At 65.2% G+C, this 17,402-nt stretch overlaps 3 protein-coding genes across 7 annotated transcripts; 2 read left to right on the forward strand and 1 right to left on the reverse strand.

The window, feature by feature from the left end:
* Nucleotides 1-217: 217 nt before the first annotated feature.
* HDGF (heparin binding growth factor) lies at nt 218-5,736 on the reverse strand. The gene is made up of 6 exons (XM_087704994.1): nt 5,357-5,736; nt 2,009-2,085; nt 1,613-1,751; nt 1,009-1,218; nt 642-922; nt 218-501 (listed from the first exon to the last, which is right to left on the reverse strand). The coding sequence occupies exons 1-6, from the start codon at nt 5,441-5,443 to the stop codon at nt 495-497; spliced, it is 801 nt and encodes a 266-aa protein (XP_087561120.1). The 5' UTR covers nt 5,444-5,736; the 3' UTR covers nt 218-494.
* A 479-nt stretch (nt 5,737-6,215) lies between these two features.
* PRCC (proline rich mitotic checkpoint control factor) lies at nt 6,216-9,024 on the forward strand. The gene is made up of 6 exons (XM_087704992.1): nt 6,216-6,677; nt 6,752-7,183; nt 7,274-7,378; nt 7,527-7,670; nt 7,757-7,822; nt 7,924-9,024. Exons 1-6 carry the CDS (start codon nt 6,480-6,482, stop codon nt 8,008-8,010), a joined length of 1,032 nt encoding a protein of 343 aa, XP_087561118.1. The 5' UTR covers nt 6,216-6,479; the 3' UTR covers nt 8,011-9,024.
* A 758-nt stretch (nt 9,025-9,782) lies between these two features.
* LOC106541537 (death-associated protein kinase 2) lies at nt 9,783-16,087 on the forward strand. 5 transcript variants are annotated; one of them, XM_087704988.1, is made up of 13 exons: nt 9,783-9,865; nt 12,063-12,122; nt 12,548-12,678; nt 12,886-13,107; nt 13,235-13,373; nt 13,471-13,600; nt 13,778-13,826; nt 14,128-14,154; nt 14,470-14,622; nt 14,896-14,941; nt 15,042-15,131; nt 15,268-15,360; nt 15,466-16,087. In XM_087704988.1, exons 2-13 carry the CDS (start codon nt 12,066-12,068, stop codon nt 15,544-15,546), a joined length of 1,218 nt encoding a protein of 405 aa, XP_087561114.1. In that variant the 5' UTR covers nt 9,783-9,865; nt 12,063-12,065; the 3' UTR covers nt 15,547-16,087. The 5 variants fall into 5 exon arrangements, with proteins under 5 accessions (XP_087561114.1, XP_087561117.1, XP_087561116.1 ...); XM_087704991.1 differs by lacking the exon at nt 9,783-9,865 and adding an exon at nt 10,991-11,022; XM_087704990.1 differs by lacking the exon at nt 9,783-9,865 and adding an exon at nt 11,096-11,434.
* The last annotated feature ends 1,315 nt before the right edge of the window (nt 16,088-17,402 follow it).

The following is a 17,402-nucleotide window of genomic DNA, read 5'->3' on the forward strand; positions in this document are numbered from 1 at the left end:
CCCCACAGGTAAAGCTTTTACTCCCTCTCTTTTGGGGGTCCTCTTCCCCCATCAACCAGTTGCAATGGCCCAAGGGACCCTGAAGAGACTCAAACCGGTGGGAAAAAGGCCTTGCACCCCCTCCTCCTTCACAGGAGCCCCTGACCCCCCCCTTTTGGCGGTGGGGGCGGCTGTGGGGGCCCCAAAAAGGAAACGACAAGGCACGGCGTGGTGTGTGTTTTTTTTAAAAAGGCATCCAGCTGCGTTTATTCCAAAGTGACCAATCGGTATATTATTCCCTCTAGAAATTAGCTCAAAGCGTAGAGTCGGCGAAAGGGCCGGCCGGGAGGAAGGCAAGCGGGATGGGCAGAGACCGTATCCTGTTCCTGGGGTGGAAATGCCGGATCCGCTCCCTTCCCGCCTGCGCCGGGCGTGGGGAGGGGAGGGCGATGCAATCTGGTTGGTAGCACCAGGGAAACCCAGAGGCCGGACGGGGCCGGAGAGCAGAGGGCCGCCTACGGGCTGCAGCAGGAGGAGAAGAAGGACAGGATGGAAACCGACCAGCGATTCCGCCACCTCCCCCAGCAGGTGATCTCCCAGATACACTCTGCTGAGCCATGGAGGCTCCACCCGGCTCCCCTATTTCCACCGTGCCTGCCTACCTCTTCTCGTGATCTCTGCTTTCCTCCTCCTCCTCCTCCTCCTCTTCCTCCTCCTCCTCCTCCTCCTCTTCCCCCCCTTGGGCAGCCTTCTCCTTTTTCTCCTCTCCTCCGAGCACGTCGATGGGGGGGCTGCCACCTCCGCCGTTCTTCCCCTCGGCCCCCGGCTTTAGCAGAGCCGGCTTCTGACCCCGGCCTTCCTGGGCCACGTCCTCCCGGCCCTGCTTCTCCCCAGCCGCCTCCGCCTGGTCCTCCCCGTCTTTCACGCGCTTGGCGGAGGGCTCCTGCAAGGGGGGGCAGGCCACTCTCAGCGGGGACCCCGGAGGGAGTCTCCGGGCGACCCTCCCACCCAGGCCGGCAGCTGCCTTACCTGCGGGGCCTCCGGGGGCCTCCTCTTGTGGGCCGCCTTCTGGTTCTTCTCCCTGACCTGCTCGTCAATCACCAGGTCCCCCTCCTCTTCTTCTTCCTCCTCCTCCTCCTCCTCCTCTTCGGGGCTGCTGCCTTCCGGGCTGCCCTTCCGGCCAGCCTCCAGTTTCCCCTTGGCCTTCCCTGCCTCCAGGGGGCGCTTCTTCTGCGCCGGCTGCCAAAGGAAGCTGCTGTCAGGGGAAGCTGCCCGGAGAAGGGCCAGCGGGCTGCAGGGGGCCTCAGTTTCCCCAGGGGACGTGGGGACTCCCTTCTTAATCAGCCTCGTTGGTGCTGAAGGGTCCTTGCTTCCCCCCCCCCGTCCAGGGGCTGCTTCTGGGCTGCACAGAGCCATGGGGGGGGCACATCTCAGGATGTTATGTTATGAACTATCAGGATGTTATGGAGTTTTAGGAGTTTGTTTTCTCCTGTGTGGTTCAGCGTGGCTCTGCATGCCCCGTTATGAACTGGGCCATGGGTGACCGCTACGCCTACCCAAGGAATTATATTACAAAAGGGGGGCCGATGGCTGAGTCAGCCCAGGGCCCAAGCAGAGCAGGAGCTGCACCCACCTGGTACCCCGAGGCCTTGATGGTGGGGTTGTTCTCAATCTCCCAGAGGCCTTCGCTGAATCCTTTCCGCTTGCTGGCCTTGCCAAACTTCACCTTGCACTCCTCGTAGGGAAAGAGGTCCTTGGCACCCAGGAAGGCCCTGCCGGGGGGGGGGGGGTGTTGGGAAGGGAGGGGGGGTTGTCAGACGGCTGGCATCAAAGGGGCATCTGAAAAGCGGGGAGGGCCCATTTCCTGGAGGTTGGGAGACGGAGGTGCCCCTCCAGGGAGTCTGCCTTGCAAAGCTGAGGAAGGGAGGGTGCCCCCCCATCAGTGGGGGAGTGGGGGGGGAGGGTTTCCTGTGGGACCTTCCTGGGGTGCAGCGAGACCTGACCCGGCTGGGCTCCAGGCGTTACTCACGTTTCATGAGTCCCAAAGAAAAAAACTTGGTATTTGTTGGAAGTGGATTTCACAGCTGATTCCGGCATCTCATCAATCTGTTGGGGGGAGGGGGGGAGAAAGGGGGGTTGTTGAGTGTCCTCTTGGCTGGGGGCCCTGGACCAGCACCGGGGCACGGCCTGGCACCTCCCCAGCCCTCCCTAAGCCTCTGTCTAGACGCCCCGGGCAGAGCAAACTCAGCTGGTTTCACAGCAGCCGCCACCGGAAGGAATGGGGAGGAGCAGCCAGGGGGGACGGAGGGGGCCGGAGCCCCCCCTCCACAAGGCCCTCCTGGCCAGTCTGCTCAAGGAGCAGCAGCAGCAGAAGAGAGGCCGGAGGAGTGGGGGGGGGGGTGAAAGGGCCCCTCCCTGTCTGAAAGGCCCTTGGGGGGAGGGGGCTTGGAGGGGGGGGGAGATTCCTCCAGAGCAACCAGAAATGCGGAAGGCAGAGTTGCAGCACTGGCCATTGGGTAAAGAAACACCCCCCTTCCACCCCCCCAAATTGCTCCACCAAGCACAACCCAGTGAATTAATTCCCAACTTCTGGCTTCCCACACTCAGAAGGTGCCTATCAGGGAAATATGGACACCCCCCCCAAGACCTCAGGGAGCCAAACTCTTCTCTCTCTCTCTCACACACACACACACACACACAGGTCAGGAGATGCCACGGGGGGGGGGGGAATGACAACACACACACACACACATGAGGCTCTACCCCCCAAAGGGGGGGGGGGGCTTGTGTTTGGCAGCCCTGGCGTTTCATTTCCTGCCCGGTCCTTGAAGCCTCAATCCAGTCGGAGAGCAAGGCAGAGCTCCCAGGGACGAAGGCAGTCTACCTTTGCACGCTGGATGCCCGCCAGCTCCAGCACGTGCCCAACCCAAGCAGGCTCCCCCCCCCCCAAAGCAAAGCCAGCCGCAGACTTTGGCCAAGCAGCCACCTGGCCCAGCACTGTAAATATGCAAAACGGATCAGGTGACCCCCCCCCTCTTCCTGCAAGGAGGCCCCCCCTGCCCACCCCACCCCCTCCGGGACTCGGGTTTCCTTGCCCAGCCAGTCAGGCCAGGCCCCCTCCAGCAGCAAAAAAACCCGGGCTGGGCCAGGGAGGGGGCTGCCCCGCTTCAAAGGAGGGGGGGGGCAACCCTTTCGAGGGGAGGGACACTGCCTGCCAAAAGCATTTGGGCATCTCCCCCTCCCCTGAGGAAACTCCAGAGTTTCTGGAGAATCGTGATCACCTCCAGCCTATTCCCCCCCCCCCTCTCTGAAAGTTGTATAACTTTTATTCATGGTTACCCAAGATAAGGTCTCTTTGCGGCTGGCAGGGGCCCCTCCCAGCTCAGGGCGGGGGAGATTCCGGGCTCTTCCTGCTCAAAAGGCCGCCTTGAGGGCAACACCTCCACTCTGTGCCCCCCCCCCCCGCCAACCTCTGTGGGTTCCTCCTTTTGCCCACATGCTTCTGCAGCTCTGGTGGCTGATGCACAGTGGGAACAAAGGCCCCCATTATGGCCTCAGGAGAAGGGGCATGCCCCCCCCCACCCCCAGCCCTCGGCTCACAATTCTCCAGGCACACCAGCAGACTTTGAACAGCCCCCCCCCCACCCTCAAGAAAAGGACATGCCAAGCAGGGAAGGAGGGCGAGATCCCCATGTGCCCAATGCCAGGGGGAACAGAATGGAGCAACAGGCACCCGGACCCCCCCCTCCTGCGTTTGCACAAGCAGCCCCAGCCCCCCTCCCGCTCTTTCTGAGGGCCCCACCCAGGGGTGCAACTGCTGGATGCAGAGAAGGCCAAAGACCCCCCCCCTGGCTTTGGGAGATGGAAACCCCCCCAAACTTCCCAGGTCTTGGCTTTTCGGGGTTGAAAACAAGCTACCAATTAGGGGAGGGGTGAAACCGATGCCCCCCCCCTCACCAGGATTAAGCATTTTGGGAATTAAAAGGCCCAGCAGGTTGCAGGGATGGGAAAGCTCTGGGGAGGGCAGAGAAACCTTGCCCAAGCCCCCCAGGCGGCTGGGAGGAAGGGCCCATCTAAGCCCCACGGGAGCTGCAGGGCAGGTGGCCAGCAGGGCCCCCCTGGGAGAATTCCCCCCTCCCTCCCTCCCTCCCTGGTGCTCCTTTGTGCTCTGGGGAAGGGCCAGGCGCAGCCAGCCACTGGATCCTCTCTCTGGGCTCTCCCCCTGCCCTGCCCCCTCCCCCAAAGGAAGCCCAGCTGGACTTCAGGCTCTTTCCCCAGGGAGACCCCTCCCCTTCCCTCCCAGCAGGCGGAGGGCTCCAGGGATGCCCCCCCCAGGGAGAGAATTGGACCCCTAAAAAAAGCCACAGTGCCCCCTCCCTCCCCTTGGCTGGTGGGTGGGGGGAGCCCTCCAGGTGCCAGTGGACACAGCTGGGCCCACTCAGGAAAAGCTGCCGGTGATTCACCCCTGTGGTTGCCAGGACGGTTGAGCCAGGATTTCTCAACCTCCCCTGGCAGCCGGGACTTCAACTCCCAGAATTCCCCCCTGCAGCTCTTCCAGGGCAAAGGCCCGCCAGGGAAGGCTCCCCCCACCACCACCAGGCATTCACCTTTGTTAGGTGGGATCCCAGGGCGCCCCCTCCCCCCCCTTAGCCCCCCCCTCCCTTGCAGGAAAGGCCGCCTGCCTGTCTTGGCACCCCGGGGGGGCCACCGCCTGGGCGTCCTTGGATAACTGGACCGAGGGCGACTTTGTATCCAAGCGACTTTGTTATATTTGCTCGGCGGCTTCATCAACCGCACCGTTGATGGAAAAAAGGATTGGGAAAGAGCCACGTTTCTAGTCCTCAGGGTTACAAAACAGGCTGCGGGTCCGAAGCAAAAGCCGCAGAGGCAGCGCGGTCTCACCAGGAACCGCCACTTTGGGCGGCGAAGGGCAGCGACGCAGCTCCCGCGGAGGGAAGGAGGGATGAAGGCGGCGAGGGAAGCCGAGGGAAGGGCCCGGAGGCGGCCTTTCCCTCCCCTTCTCCCTCCGCCACGCGCCTCCTTGGCCGCCCCGGAGCTTCCCTCGGCCCGCTCTCCTTCCCGCCACACGAGCCCCCCGCCCCGTTTCTGCAAAGGCAGAGCCTCCCCCCCCCCAGGGCCATCCGGGGAGGGGAGGGGGCTGCAGCTGCACAAAAGGCCGACGTCGCCCCCGCCCTCCCGGGGCCCGCCTGCCACCGGGGCCGGCTCCGCGGGGGGCTTCCCACCCGGCCACCTGCCCGCTCCCTTGGCCGATCGGCCCGCCCGCCCGCCCGCCGGCCGCGGAGTCCGAGGCTGCGGGGCAAGGAGCGGAGCCATGGCGGGCGGCCCTGCGGCCTGGGTGGCGTCGGGCGGCGCTTACCCGGGCGGGCCAGTGCGGGTAGCCTTTCATCTTGGCGAAGACCAGGTCGCCGCTCTTGTAGTCGCGCGGCCGGCCGGAGCGGGACATGGCGCAGGCGGAGAGGCCGGAGCGGCGCCCCCGCCGAGGCCGCCCTGGCCGAGCGATCGCCGCGGCTCTCCTGCAACAGGCGCCGCCGGCCCGCCTCGCCTCCTCCGCCTCCCTCGCCGCCTCCTCCTCCTGCGGGCGCTGCGCTGGGAAGGAGCCGCCGCCGCTGCTCTCGCCGCTCTCGCCGCCCACCCTGCCTGCTTCCCTCCCTGCCGGCCTGGCTGCAGCGGGCGGAGGCGCCTGGCGAGGCCGGAGGAGCAGCGCGAGAGGCGAGGCGGGGGCGGCGGCGAGCGGAGGAGGAGGAGGGGCGGCGCTGGGGCGGTGGGAGGGTCCAAGCAGGGACCCCCGCCCAGCCCCTCCCTCCCTCCCTCCGCCCAGCCCCCCCGGGGAGAGCGGGCAGTCCTCCTGCGGGGGTCCCGGGGGGGCTGCTCCGGGGAGGGCAGCTGAGACCCCCATGGGCGGGGCGGGGTCTGCTTGGCTACTGTGGCCGCCCCCCGCCGGACCCCCCCCCCACCGGGCAGAGAGGGGCGGGGGTCTCTTGGGGGGTCGAGCGGGGGTCTCTTGGGGGCGACTGACATGCTCTGGCCGGAGGGGACTTTGGGGGGGGGGAATTGCAACAGGCCGGGGGGGGGCAGGAAACGACCCCTCGCTGGGGCGCCCTGGAGGGAGACACCCCCCCACTCGGCGGGCGCCCCCCCCCAGCCGCGCAAGGGCCGACGGGAGGAGAGGCGCTCGCGGGAACCTCCCGCCCGTCCTCGGCTTCCCAGCGGCCCCCGCGCGGACGAGCCAATCGCGGCTTCCCGCGCGGGGCCTTATGGGAGCGGTAGTCCACTTCCCCCCCTTGGCTGGAGCGCGGAGGAAGGCGACCGGCGGGTGCGGGGCCCTTTGCTGCTTCCAGGGCTTCTCCGCCGCCCGGGGCCGAGCGCGGGGAGGCGGCAGGGCGCTCGGTCGTCTTCCGGCGGGGACCGTTGCCATGAGGGGAGCCGCGGCCTAGCGCCCGACGAAGCCTGGGACTCGCGTAGACGCCGCCGCCGCCGCCATGTCCTTAGTGGCCTACGCCAGCAGCGAAGAGGAGCGGGAGGAGGAGGAGGAGGAAGAGGAGGAAGAAGAGGAGGAGGAGGGCGAAAAGGCGCCCGGGGGCCCGCGGGGGCTCCTCTCCGTCCTGCCGCCGGCGCGCCCAGGCCCGGCCCCCAAGCGGCAGCCGGTTCGGATCCCGGCGCCGCGGCTGCCGGAGAAGGTGAGCGGGGTCCGGGGCCCGAGCGCTCCGCCCGCCCCGCCGCCCGCCTGACCGCCTCTCTGTCTCTCCCGCAGTCCGACTCGGAGGAGGAGGAGGAGGAACCGGCGCCCAAGAAGCCCTCGCGGCTCGGGGGTCTCTCGGCGCTTCTCCCGCAGCCCCGCCGCGGCGCCCCGCAGCCCCGGCGACCCGATTCCGCCGCGCCGCCCTCCCCGTCGGCCATCAAGGCGGCGGCCAAGAGCGCGGCCCGGCAGGTGGCCCGTCAGGTGGCCCAGGAGGGCGAGGCGGAGCCCCCGCAGCCCTTCTTCCCCAGGCCCCCGGCGGCCCCCGGCCCGCCCGCCGCCCCCGCGCCGCCAGTCGCCTTCCCCGACGACCTCCCGCCCGGCACCGAGCCCGACGGCCAGGACGGCGCTGACGCCCCGCTGGAGTTCAAGACGCCCCCCGGCGCCCGGCCCGCCCCGCCCGGCTGGCCCCCCGCGCCCGCCCCGGAATACGGAGCCCCCTACGCGGTGAGGGTCCCGCGGGGTTTTTCGGGTCGGGGGGTGGGGGGCTCTGGCGGGAAGGTCCCTGGCACCGATCTGAGCGCTCTCTCCCCGCAGGGCTACTACGGCGGGGGCTACTACCCGGAGAACGAGCCGGGATTGGGGCCGCCCCCCGAGGGCAGCGCGGACGCCGCCCCCGCCTCCTTCATGGACGACGAAGCGGTGAGCCTCGCCTCTCCCGCCCCGAGGGTCCGCTTCCCCGCCCCGGACGCCCGGAGCCTGGCTGGGGGAGGGGGCCGGGCTGCCTTGGGCGCCCGGTGGCGGCAGAGACCCTTCCCCGACCCCCGTGTCCCTTTCCCGCCCCGCTCAGTTCAAGCGCCTGCAAGGGAAGCGCAACCGCGGCAGAGAAGAGATCAGCTTCGTGGAGATCCGAGGCGACGACCAGCTGAGCGGAGTCCAGCAGTGGCTCACCAAGTCCCTGACGGAGGAGCAGGGCATGAAGTCCTTCAGCAAGGTCCGTCGGGTGGGTGGGGGGCCCTGAGAAGCAGGGGTGGGGAGGGGTCTCCTTGGGCCCCTGACTTTCCCTTCGTTTCCCTCCAGAAAAAGGGGGAGCAGCCCACGGGGCAGCAGCGAAGGAAGCACCAGATCACCTACCTGATCCACCAGGTGAGGCCTTTGTTTGGGGGGGGGTTCAGCCGCACCCCCTTCCCCTGTGTCTGGCTGGGGGGTTTGCTGAAACACCCTCCCCCCTCAATCTCTCCCCGCAGGCGAAAGAGCGTGAGCTGGAGCTGAAGAACAGCTGGGCAGAGAACAAGCTCAGCAGGCGTCAGACCCAGGCCAAGTATGGGTTTTAGCCCCTTCCCGGCCCCTCGGACACGCAGCGTCCGGCCGACGCGGGATCCTGTTCCGCCAGGCAGCAAGGCCCGCTGGCCTGCCAAGGAAGCCGCCACAGGAGGCCGTGCAGCCAGGCGCCGTGCCACAAGCCCCCCCACCCACCCAAAAGAGCAAGGGTCTGCGTCTGCTTGAGTTTGGGGGGGGGGGCTCTCGGCCCCTGGATTTCCCTCCAGCAGTTTTTCTTCAAAGTCACCGCCAAGGCAGGAGGAGGGAGCCCTATCTGGACTGGGGAGGGCTGCCCACCCCCACCCCTGAGACTGGCTGGAGGGCAGGGGGCTGGACTGTGTGTCACCCCCTCCCCTTAGCATATCCTGGGTGTTCCTGAGCCTGCCTGGGTCTCGTTTTGATGAATTGGCAAACACTCGGCCACCCACCCACCCCCTTTTCCTGGTTTCAGTTTGTCCTCAGAGGCCCATTGCTCCAATTTCAGAGATCGGAGGTTTCTGTCTCTCCCTTTCCTCAACCCCCCCCCCCCCCCGTGTGCCCTCTTGACCAGTCTGTGGCTGTTCAGAAGACCCCCACCCACCCACCTCTTCCGGATATTTTTCCATCCCTAGTTTGCTTTCCTTAGGCAGCCCTTGAAAGGGGAGCAGCTTCCCACTGAACTCATCAAATGCCCAGAGTCAACCGGAGGGGTGGGGGTGGGGGGCAGGACGATGGTGTCTCCTGTGCCACTCCCCCCCTCCCCCGCCCTCTCAGTGAGCCTGGGCACCCCCAAGCCAACTCTATTAACGCCCCCCCTCCACCCCCTTCTGCTTTTGGTGGTCTCTCTTTGTCCACTCCCTGTTCAGATTGTAGCCAATTTCCAGTCCAGCAGACGGACGTCCTTTTTTTTCGCTGCAGAATATCTGTATTTAGGGTTTTTTTTTCTAAAAAAGAAGATATTGGTTTATTTCCCTGGAGACTTTAGTACTTAGGAAAGCTCCCTGTCCCTATTTTGAATATTTGAAAATAAAACTCATTCAGTAAATTGATTTGTTTTTCCCTCCACGTTTTGAATTTGCCAGGGAGGGGAGGTTGCAGGGGAATAAAAATTAAATTAAGAATGGGGCCACGGAGGCTGAGGTGGCAAGAGAGGGGGAGGGAGGGGTGCAGTCCAAGGACACTTTCTGAGAAAGGGGGGAGGCTGTTCTGTTGTGGGGAGGGTGGCTCTTGTGTTCGCCCCCTCCCCAGTAGGCCAGCCAGGGGGCTAAGGGAAAGGACAGGCCTCTTTGGCTCCAGCTACCCATTGGGGGCTCCTCCCTGCCTCCCCCCTCTGTGGGCTGCATGTGCCCCCCAGGACTCTTGCTCTTGGGGGGGGGACAGGTCTCATCCTGCCGGGCCGGAGGACCACTTGTGGAGAAAACAGGGCTTTAAGCCCATAAATGGCCCAATTCTCTCCTGCTTCCAGCTCTCCCACAGGCCTCTGGGTCCGAAGCCCTTCCCCAGCCCGGGAGAGAGAGGCTGAGCTGGGGAGGTCGGGATCAGCATTCCCCAGGGAGGGTCTCGCAGGCAGCTGAAGAGGCTCAGGGACTCTGGCTGCAGAGCCGGGCCGGGGAAAGGGCCGGTGGCAAAGGCTTGGCGCTGGCTGAGCCGGTCTCGCCGCAGCCTGTCGCCCCGCGGAGAACTGGCTTCCCGAAGCCCCTGGGGCGACCCCCGCCGCGCCGCTCCTCCTCCAGGAGGGTCTGGCAGGCAGCGCAAAGGGGCTGAGCCGGCCTGCGGGGTGGGTGGGGGGCGTGGGCGGCCGCTGTCCCGGCGCGGGGGCGGCTTCCAGCGCACTTCGGCGAGGAAGCGGCGGCGGGCACTCCGGATCGCTCTCCTTCCAGTGCTTGAGCCGTAGGTACCCCCGGCGGGCGCTTTCTTCGAGGGCGCAGCGCACCCAACGCTGCTGGCGAGGGGAGGTGGGTGCTGAAGGGACGGGATGCGTTCAGGCGTGCTGGGCACCCAGGTGCGGGCTCTCGATTCTCGGGGCGGCGGAGGGGAAGAGGCAGGCCGAGTCAAAGGAGGAACCGAAGGCAGCTGTTGAGTTTAAAAAACAACCGTCGCAGGTCCCGGGAAACTGGGCCCGTTTCTTCTGCGCCAGGACACGGGAGGGAGGATGTAAAATCCACCTGTCCAGGTAGCGCACGGCAGGCCCGCCCCCTCCCCCCTCAACCGGGTAGGATCTCTGCCTTCCTCCCAGCCTCCTTCCAGGGTTGAGATATGACTCAAGCGGGGAAAAATGCTGCCAGATTTCTTTCCCCGACGGGCGTTTTGTACCCTGAGCCGGTGGGCTGTGCTGGGAAAGGATCCCACCACAAAAACACCAGATGCTCCTTATGCGGGAGTGGAGCCGGGGAGGCTGCTGAGCGCCCCCTTCCCCAAGCCTCAGCGCGGAGCCAGGCCTGAGCCGCGCCCGCTTTCGTCCGTGAGCCAAAATCCCCCCTTCTTTACCAAATTCCTGGCCTGCATTAAAGGGTTGGAAGGCGACCAAGAATCCTGGAATTGCAACACATTTGTCCATTGAAGCTCCCGCTCTTCCCTCGCCTTTCATGGGGCCTCTGTCCTCCTGGGCCGCAGCCTGGACGTCCAGTTATTCTCAGGCGGGGCAAAGGGGCAGATTTCAGGGGGACCAGGCAGCCCCCTGTCCCCTCTGGAAAGGAATGCAGCCTGGCCGGGGAGGGGGGTGGGGGCTCCCTCCGTCCTGGAGGGCGCCTGTCTTTGGAGACCGTCCCCCCTCCCCGCTCTGTCCCGCTGCGACGCTCCCGAGGTCATCGTCCCCAGGCGCCTCATCGGCTGGTAGCCCACACCAGACTCCTCGACTGCCCGGCTCTTTCTCAGGCCGTAAGCCGGGCCGTTCCCACACTCCATCAGCCTCCCCGAGACGACGACGCCCTCGCCCTCCCGGTCCCTGGCCCTCTGCCCCGCCTCGGCCAAGGGTTGTGGGCCAGGACCGGAGCTGCGGCGCTGCCCCGCTTGCCTGACGGCCCCGCCGACGTCCACGGGCGCTTGAGGTGAAGCTGGGACACCGGGGAGGGGCGGTCGGGGCCTGGGGGGCGCGCAGTCGGAGAGCAGTCCCCCCCCCTTCAGGATCACAAGCGCCCCCCGGGCAACTGGCACTTGTGGAGCGATCTGAGCCTCCCCTCCCAGCAACGCGTGGCTGACGGCGGCCCCTGGAGGCGAGGGGAGCGGGCCGCGAAGGGGAAGCCGCTGCCGAGGCTGCGGAGACGTTCAGGCACGCAGGAGGCGTTAGTGGTCGGGGCAGGGCGCGGCCGTCCCTCCTCCGGGCCGCCGTTCCTAACTGCGAACTGACCGGGAGACTTGGGAGGCTTCCGCGTGGCCGGGGCTGGACGAGCGTTCCCGCAGGCGGAGAGCTGGCTGGGGGCGAGGGAGCCCGGGCGAGGCGGCTGGGCATCGAGGCTCCGGGTCAGTGGGGGCCCCGCTCCTTCCAGGCCTCCGCCGATAGGCAGGTGGCGGGTTCCCTTCGGGGCGCCGGAGACCCCCGCCCGGATCCCGGGGAAGGCCGGCTGGATCGTTTGGACAGGTGCGCCGCGCAGCTCCCTTGCCCTCCCGCGGGCGGGCGAGGCTTCGCGCACCAGGAAGCAGAGCGAGCGATTGCCCGCCCTCGGCGGGAGGACCGGGGAAGCCGTCGCAGCCGCTGGCCGGAGGGTCCCTCTCGGAGGGGCTGGGCAGCCGCCCGCGAAGGGTGAGGGGTGCAGGGCGGGCGGCTGTGTGCCGGGAGCTGGGCAGGCGCCCCCTGGCTTGGAAGATCCTCCACGCGAGCCAGAGTGGGGGTGGGGGGAGCCCTTCTCCTCCCCGGGGTTGGCGTCCCGCTGGGCGGAGCTAGGACTGGAAGCGGGGTGCGGAAGACCCTCTTGGCTCCCAGGAGGGCCTCTCCTCCTTTCAGGTGTCTTCCTCTTCCCGCTTCTGGATCAGGCCGGCAGCCTGACGTGACGCGGGATGCGTTAGACTGCAAACTCTCCGCCCATTTGGATACAGCGGAGGGGGCCGCGTTGCTCGCTAAGGGCGACCCTCTCCCTTCTTCTCCCTGCAGCTGATGGCGAGAGATGGAACCGAAGCCTGCCCGGGCCATCCGGGGGCTGCAGGGATCCAGGTGAGGGGGGAACCAGGGCCCCGACTCTCCCCGCCCCCCCCCCCCGCACTGCTGCCTCTCTGCCTGCAGACTGGCCAAGGTTCCTGGGACAGGGTGGGAGAAATGGGAGCCCCACCCCCATCCGAAAGGGCCTGGGACCCCCTTCCTCACAAGGATTCAGAAGCAAATTTTGTGAACTGCGTCTAGAATGGTTGGAGGGACTGAAATTGGGGAGAAAAGGAATGTGCTCACAGGTCCCCCCCCCAGTGTCAGTCACCCCCCTTGTCTCTTCCTGGAAACCCTCTGCCCACAGGGGCCAACCCTGGCACCCCAGCCGTTCCCCTCTTGCCAACCAGCCCAAATGGTAGCCTGCAGGGCACGGAGCGCTCCTCCAACATGGGCATCTTTGCCACTCGGCTCCCCCCCCTCCTTTCCTGCCGCTTCAGGAGCCCCCCTGCAGCCTGGAAGATGATGAGGTTTTCCTGGGCACCGAGGCCAGGACCAGCGCCACCCAAGCGGATCCCTTCCGCCACTGCAGCGTGGACGAGCTTTACCAACTGCTGGAGACGCTGGGCAGGTGAGCCCTGCAGGGCACGGAGACCGGAGACCCCAGCTCTGCCTCCCCCTCCCTCCGCTGCTCCGCTAGGAAGGGGGAGGCAAGCAGGCGGAGGGGATCCTGTGACCCATGAAGGCCGCCGGGCGCCTCCTGGGACAGAAGAGGAGGGGGTGCCTCTGTGGAGCGCCTGACTTCCCGCCCTTTCGGGCCCCCTCCTCCCCCTTGCAGCGGGCACTTCGGGGTGGTCCGGCGTTGCCAGGAACGGAGCACCGGAGTTTTCTACGCGGCCAAATCCGTCAAGGTGCGGAAGCGCAAAGGCAGCCGGCTGGGCCTGGAGCGCGAGCAGGTGGAGCGCGAGGTCCGCATCCTGCAGCAGCTGCAGCACCCCAACATTATGCGCCTCTACGACGTCTTCGCCAACCAGGCCGAGATGGTGCTGATCCTGGAGCTGTGAGTGCCTCCCGGGGGAAGCTCCCCCCTCCTTCTCCCCCCCCACAAAGGCCCCACTTTCCCCCAGGGGCCTGAAGCTCCTGAGGGGGGGGCTTCAGGAGCCCCTCACCCCCTCGCTCCTCCACAGCATCCTGGGAGGTGAACTCTTCGACTTCATTGCGGAAAAGGAGCTGCTGTCCGAGGACGAAGCCATCGAGTTCCTGCAGCAGATCCTCCTTGGCCTGGCCTACATGCACGGCCTCCACATCGCTCACTTTGACCTCAAGGTACAACACCCCCCCAGGGGTAGGGGCTTCTGGGCTGCCCCCCAGCCGGAGCCTTCTTGGGCAGGGGCTTCCATCCGTCTCCCCGTCTCTCCCACAGCCGGAGAACATTATGCTGCTGGAGAAGGGCGTCCCCAAAGCCAAGATCAAGATCATCGATTTTGGGCTGGCGCAGAAGCTGCAGGAAGGGGTGGCCTTCAAAAGCCTCTGCGGGACCCCCCAGTACATCGGTACGGCTTTTGGCCCCGGGGAAGAGGGAGGCCAAGGGACGGCCGGCTGGGTGCTCCCCAAGTCCCACCTTCCCTAAAAGCCGGGCCCTTGTTTGGAGAAGTGACGAAGCAGCTCTGGGCCGGAGGGATCTAAATGTGGTCTTCCTACTTCCTCCCCTCCATTTTCCCCCTCCCCAGCTCCTGAAGTGATCAACTACGAGGCCCTGAGCACAGCCACAGACATGTGGTAAGGGGCAGCCATGGGGGGGGGGGACGACGATGACAATGGTGTGTGTGTGTGTGTGTGTTGGTGGCATCCTGCAGGCCTTGGATAAGCCGTGTGGGGAAAGGAGAGCCAGGAAGTGGTTGCAGGCAGTTTCTGTCGCAGCTGCAGAGAGGAAAGTCCGTGAGCTCACCCCTTTCCTGTAAAGGAGGGAGGGACGGGGGGGGGGGGGCTTTGTTCCGCCCCTCCTCCCTGGGGACAGAAATGACCCCCAACCCAGGGAGAATCCCACTGTGCCTCCAGCTCTGCCCTTTCTTACTCCTAGGAGCATTGGAGTGATTACCTACATCTTGTAAGTACTTGAAGGTCTTTTTCTTGGTGGGGGGGTGCTGGGGGGCTCTCAGCAGAGTCTCAGGGAGGTGGGGTTGACTTTGGGGGCAGGCAGAGCGCAGCCAGGGCCTCCGAGGGGCCGGCTTTTCAAAAAGGAAATGGAGCAAGCAGGAAAGTCTCACGTTTTGGCTCAGAGTCCCACAAACTTCCCTGCCTTCCTTTGGAAGCAATCCCTCCATTGCCGCCCCCCTCCTTCTCTCTGGAGCAGGTTGGGGGTCGATCTGTGGTCCGGCGTGGTGGGCTCTGATGCTCCCCCAAATCCTCCCCCCCTCCCCAGGCTTAGCGGCACGTCCCCATTCCAGGGGGAGAAGGACGAGGAGACCCTCTGTAACGTGGTCTCCGGGAATTACGAGTTCGAGGCCAGGTATTTCAGCCAAACCTCCGAGATGGCCAAGGACTTCATCCAGAAACTCCTGCTGAAGGAGCCCAGGTAACCCCCGGCCCAGGGGCTGCCGACCCCTGACCCCAGGCCCTGCCCACAAATGCCCCGTCCGGAGAAGAAGGGGGAAAGAGTGCCCAGAGGGTGGAGAATGGCCTTCCTTGAGCAGAAAGCAAGCCCCCCCCCAAAGGAAAGGAGGGGAGTAGCCCATATTGGCAGGATGGCTGTTCCCTCAAATGGGGTCTCTTCTCCTCCCCTGGCTCCCTTCTGCCCCCAGGGAGTCCTGCACGGGAGGAGGAAAATGGGTTTTGATCTGTGTCTTAGGGACCGAATGACAGCAGCTGAATGTCTCCTTCATCCCTGGATCAAGGTAAGCCTCTCTCTCTCCTTTCCTTCCTTCCTTCCTTCCTTCCTTCCTTCCTTCCTCTCTCCCTCCCTTCCTCCCAATTTTTCTCCTTCTGCCCCTCCAGCCCCTCACCCGGAAGCAGGCCGTGAACCGGAGCCGTTCTTCCATCAACATGAAAAACTTCCGTAAATTCAACGCCCGCCGGAAGTGGAAGGTGAGATCCATCCATCCATCCATCCATCCACCCCAGGCTCAGCAACAGAGGAGCCAACGTGGCCCCCTGCGGGGCAGCCTGCCTGATGGGCAGCGTAGTCCCAGTCCCAGCCTCATCCTCTCTCCTTCCTCCGCAGCTCTCCTACAACATGGTCTCGGCCTGCAACCGTTTCTGCCGGCTGCAGCTCCTGTGCCAGCAGCAGAAGCCGGACGAGGAGGTGACGGCCCTGGTGGGTGCAGAGGAGCCCACTGGCTGCCTTGGGGGTGGGGGGGGGTGAGGGAGGGCTGCCTGCCCCCCTGACCTTCTCGCCCCCCCCCCTTGCTCCATGCTGCAGCGGGACTGCGAGAGTGACCAGGAGGACCAGCCCAGCAGCCCGGGGGTCTTACTCCGCAGGCGTCGAAGCATCTGCTCCTGAGTTCCGCCCTCCGTCCTTCTGCTCAGAGGCCAGCATGAGAGCGTCCTCTCCTGTCACCGGGGAGACCCCCAGAAGGAGGCAGCGCTTGGCTCTTCTGCGTGGCCAGAAAGGGGGTCTCCGGCTGTTCAGCGCAGTGTGGGGGGGTCCTTCCATATTCCGCCTGGGGGATCACCTGAGCTCCTTCCCCTCCTCTTCTGCATTTTGGCCCCACACGCCCCCCCCCCCAGCATGGCTGCCTCGGACAGCCTCCCTGGGGGGCCCCCAAGAGGAACGGAGGCTCCCTTTTCAGATTGGAGTCCCGGGAGTCTCTGCTCTGCTTGACTCGGGGTTTCTGTGGCTGTGGGGAAGGCCCTTCTAATGCAACTGGGAGGGCCCCTTGCTGCTCCCCACCCCGGCCCCGGGCTCCCCCTGCCTCCTTTGGAGAACAGTCCTCAAACATCTGACCAAGGACATCCAGGAGCAAGTGCCTGGCTGGTTGTAACTTTTTTTTTTTAATAATAAAATATTTGTCAAAAGGGAAAAAAGCACCATGAGAAGGAGATGCATGTGGTTCTTTTTCTGTTTCACCGGTTTGAATTCAAATTGCAAAATGGTCACAGCGATGGGGGGGGGGGGGTTTGAGTGCGATTGATTCAAGGAGAGGCAGAGAGAGGACAAGAGGCTGGCCAGGAGCCAAGAAATCCCCCCCAAAAGGTCTCTTCCTCCTCCTCCTCCCTCCAACATACACAATTCCAGCTGGCTGCAGGGCCAATGTTGGCCACCAGGGGGCACCCACCCCCAGTGCTGAGAACTCTTGTGCCAACTTTCCCTCTCTGGGGGAAATGTGCCAATTGCCTTCCGCAGCTGACCCACCGGGCAGGATCCAGGCCTCCACTGGCTCAGCCGAGAAAGGAAGCCTCACCAGCTGAGTGCCAGAACACTTGGCTTGCTCGTGGGGGGGGAGAGGAAAACCCCCAAATTAGAAGGCACGGGCACCCTGGCACAACGTCCTCCTAGCTTCCAGATGCCCCATTATCCAGAGCAGTGGTGAAATTCAATTTCTTTTTACTACAGGTTTTGTGGGCGTGGCTTGGTGGGCATGGCAGGGGAAGGATTCTGCAAAATCTCCATTCCCTCCCTCCATTCCCCATTCAAAGGTGGCATTTGCCGGTTCTCCGAACTACTCAAAATTTCTGCTACCGTCTCTCCAGAACCTGCTGAGTTTCGGCCCTGATTCAGGAGAAAGGATTCATCCCAGCTCTCCCACCCGGCCTCTGTCCTGAGCCCCCCTCTTTTTTTCACCCCAAGGTTCCCCCTGCTGAGCTGGAAGGCCTTGGGTGCGTTGCCTCTCTGGCGACGAGGGAGGGGTCACCTTGGAGCGGGAAGCCAGGGGTGTGCTCCCTTTCTCTGTGTTCCTCAAGCACATTGCCCCCCCCCCCGTCTCCAAATTCCTCCCCTGGAGGGGGTGAGGGGAAGTGCCTGTGGCTCCCCCTCCTTATTGACCAAACACAAGGCAGCCCTGGAGGGTCTCAGCCCATCTCGCTGGAGTTGTCAGGCTAAATATTTTGAAGGCAACAGGTCAAAACAGCCCTTGGAAGGCATCCAGGCAGGGCTGGGGGGGGGGCGTGCACAAGGGAGGAAGGAGGCCCGGCCCCACCCAGCTGCCTGCCACACCTGGACTGGCCAGGCCTCCATTTTCCCAGCCCTTTCGCTGCGGTGTGACCGTGCCAGAGGATGCTTGTGGTTGGGGACAAGGGCCTCCTGCCTCCCTGCGCCCCACAGACAGCAGGGTGCTGCTCCACTCCCTTGTGCCCAACTGGCACCGAGCGGTAGTCCTGGGCTGCTGCCAGCTGAGAAACCAGCCTGGTCCTGACAAC

The sequence above is a fragment of the Thamnophis sirtalis genome, unplaced genomic scaffold (genome assembly GCF_051295495.1).
Source record: "Thamnophis sirtalis isolate CommonGarterSnake01/CBP01778 unplaced genomic scaffold, rThaSir2_p1.2 scaffold_2, whole genome shotgun sequence".
Classification (NCBI taxonomy): Eukaryota; Metazoa; Chordata; class Lepidosauria; order Squamata; family Natricidae; genus Thamnophis; species Thamnophis sirtalis.

What these genes read in the sequence shown, in the direction of transcription:
- PRCC (XM_087704992.1), top strand. Translation starts at nt 6,480, where the DNA reads ATGTCCTTAGTGGCCTACGCCAGCAGCGAAGAGGAGCGGGAGGAGGAG. An exon ending in GCATGAAGTCCTTCAGCAAG is followed by an intron (nt 7,671 to 7,756) that starts GTCCGTCGGGTG and finishes GTTTCCCTCCAG; the next exon opens with AAAAAGGGGGAGCAGCCCAC. An exon ending in TCACCTACCTGATCCACCAG is followed by an intron (nt 7,823 to 7,923) that starts GTGAGGCCTTTG and finishes CTCTCCCCGCAG; the next exon opens with GCGAAAGAGCGTGAGCTGGA.
- LOC106541537 (XM_087704988.1), top strand. Translation starts at nt 12,066, where the DNA reads ATGGCGAGAGATGGAACCGAAGCCTGCCCGGGCCATCCGGGGGCTGCA. An exon ending in CGGGGGCTGCAGGGATCCAG is followed by an intron (nt 12,123 to 12,547) that starts GTGAGGGGGGAA and finishes CTGCCGCTTCAG; the next exon opens with GAGCCCCCCTGCAGCCTGGA. An exon ending in TCGCTCACTTTGACCTCAAG is followed by an intron (nt 13,374 to 13,470) that starts GTACAACACCCC and finishes TCTCTCCCACAG; the next exon opens with CCGGAGAACATTATGCTGCT.
- HDGF (XM_087704994.1), bottom strand. Translation starts at nt 5,443, where the DNA reads ATGTCCCGCTCCGGCCGGCCGCGCGACTACAAGAGCGGCGACCTGGTC. An exon ending in ACCCGCACTGGCCCGCCCGG is followed by an intron (nt 2,086 to 5,356) that starts GTAAGCGCCGCC and finishes TCCCCCCAACAG; the next exon opens with ATTGATGAGATGCCGGAATC. An exon ending in GGCCCCCGGAGGCCCCGCAG is followed by an intron (nt 923 to 1,008) that starts GTAAGGCAGCTG and finishes CCCCCCTTGCAG; the next exon opens with GAGCCCTCCGCCAAGCGCGT.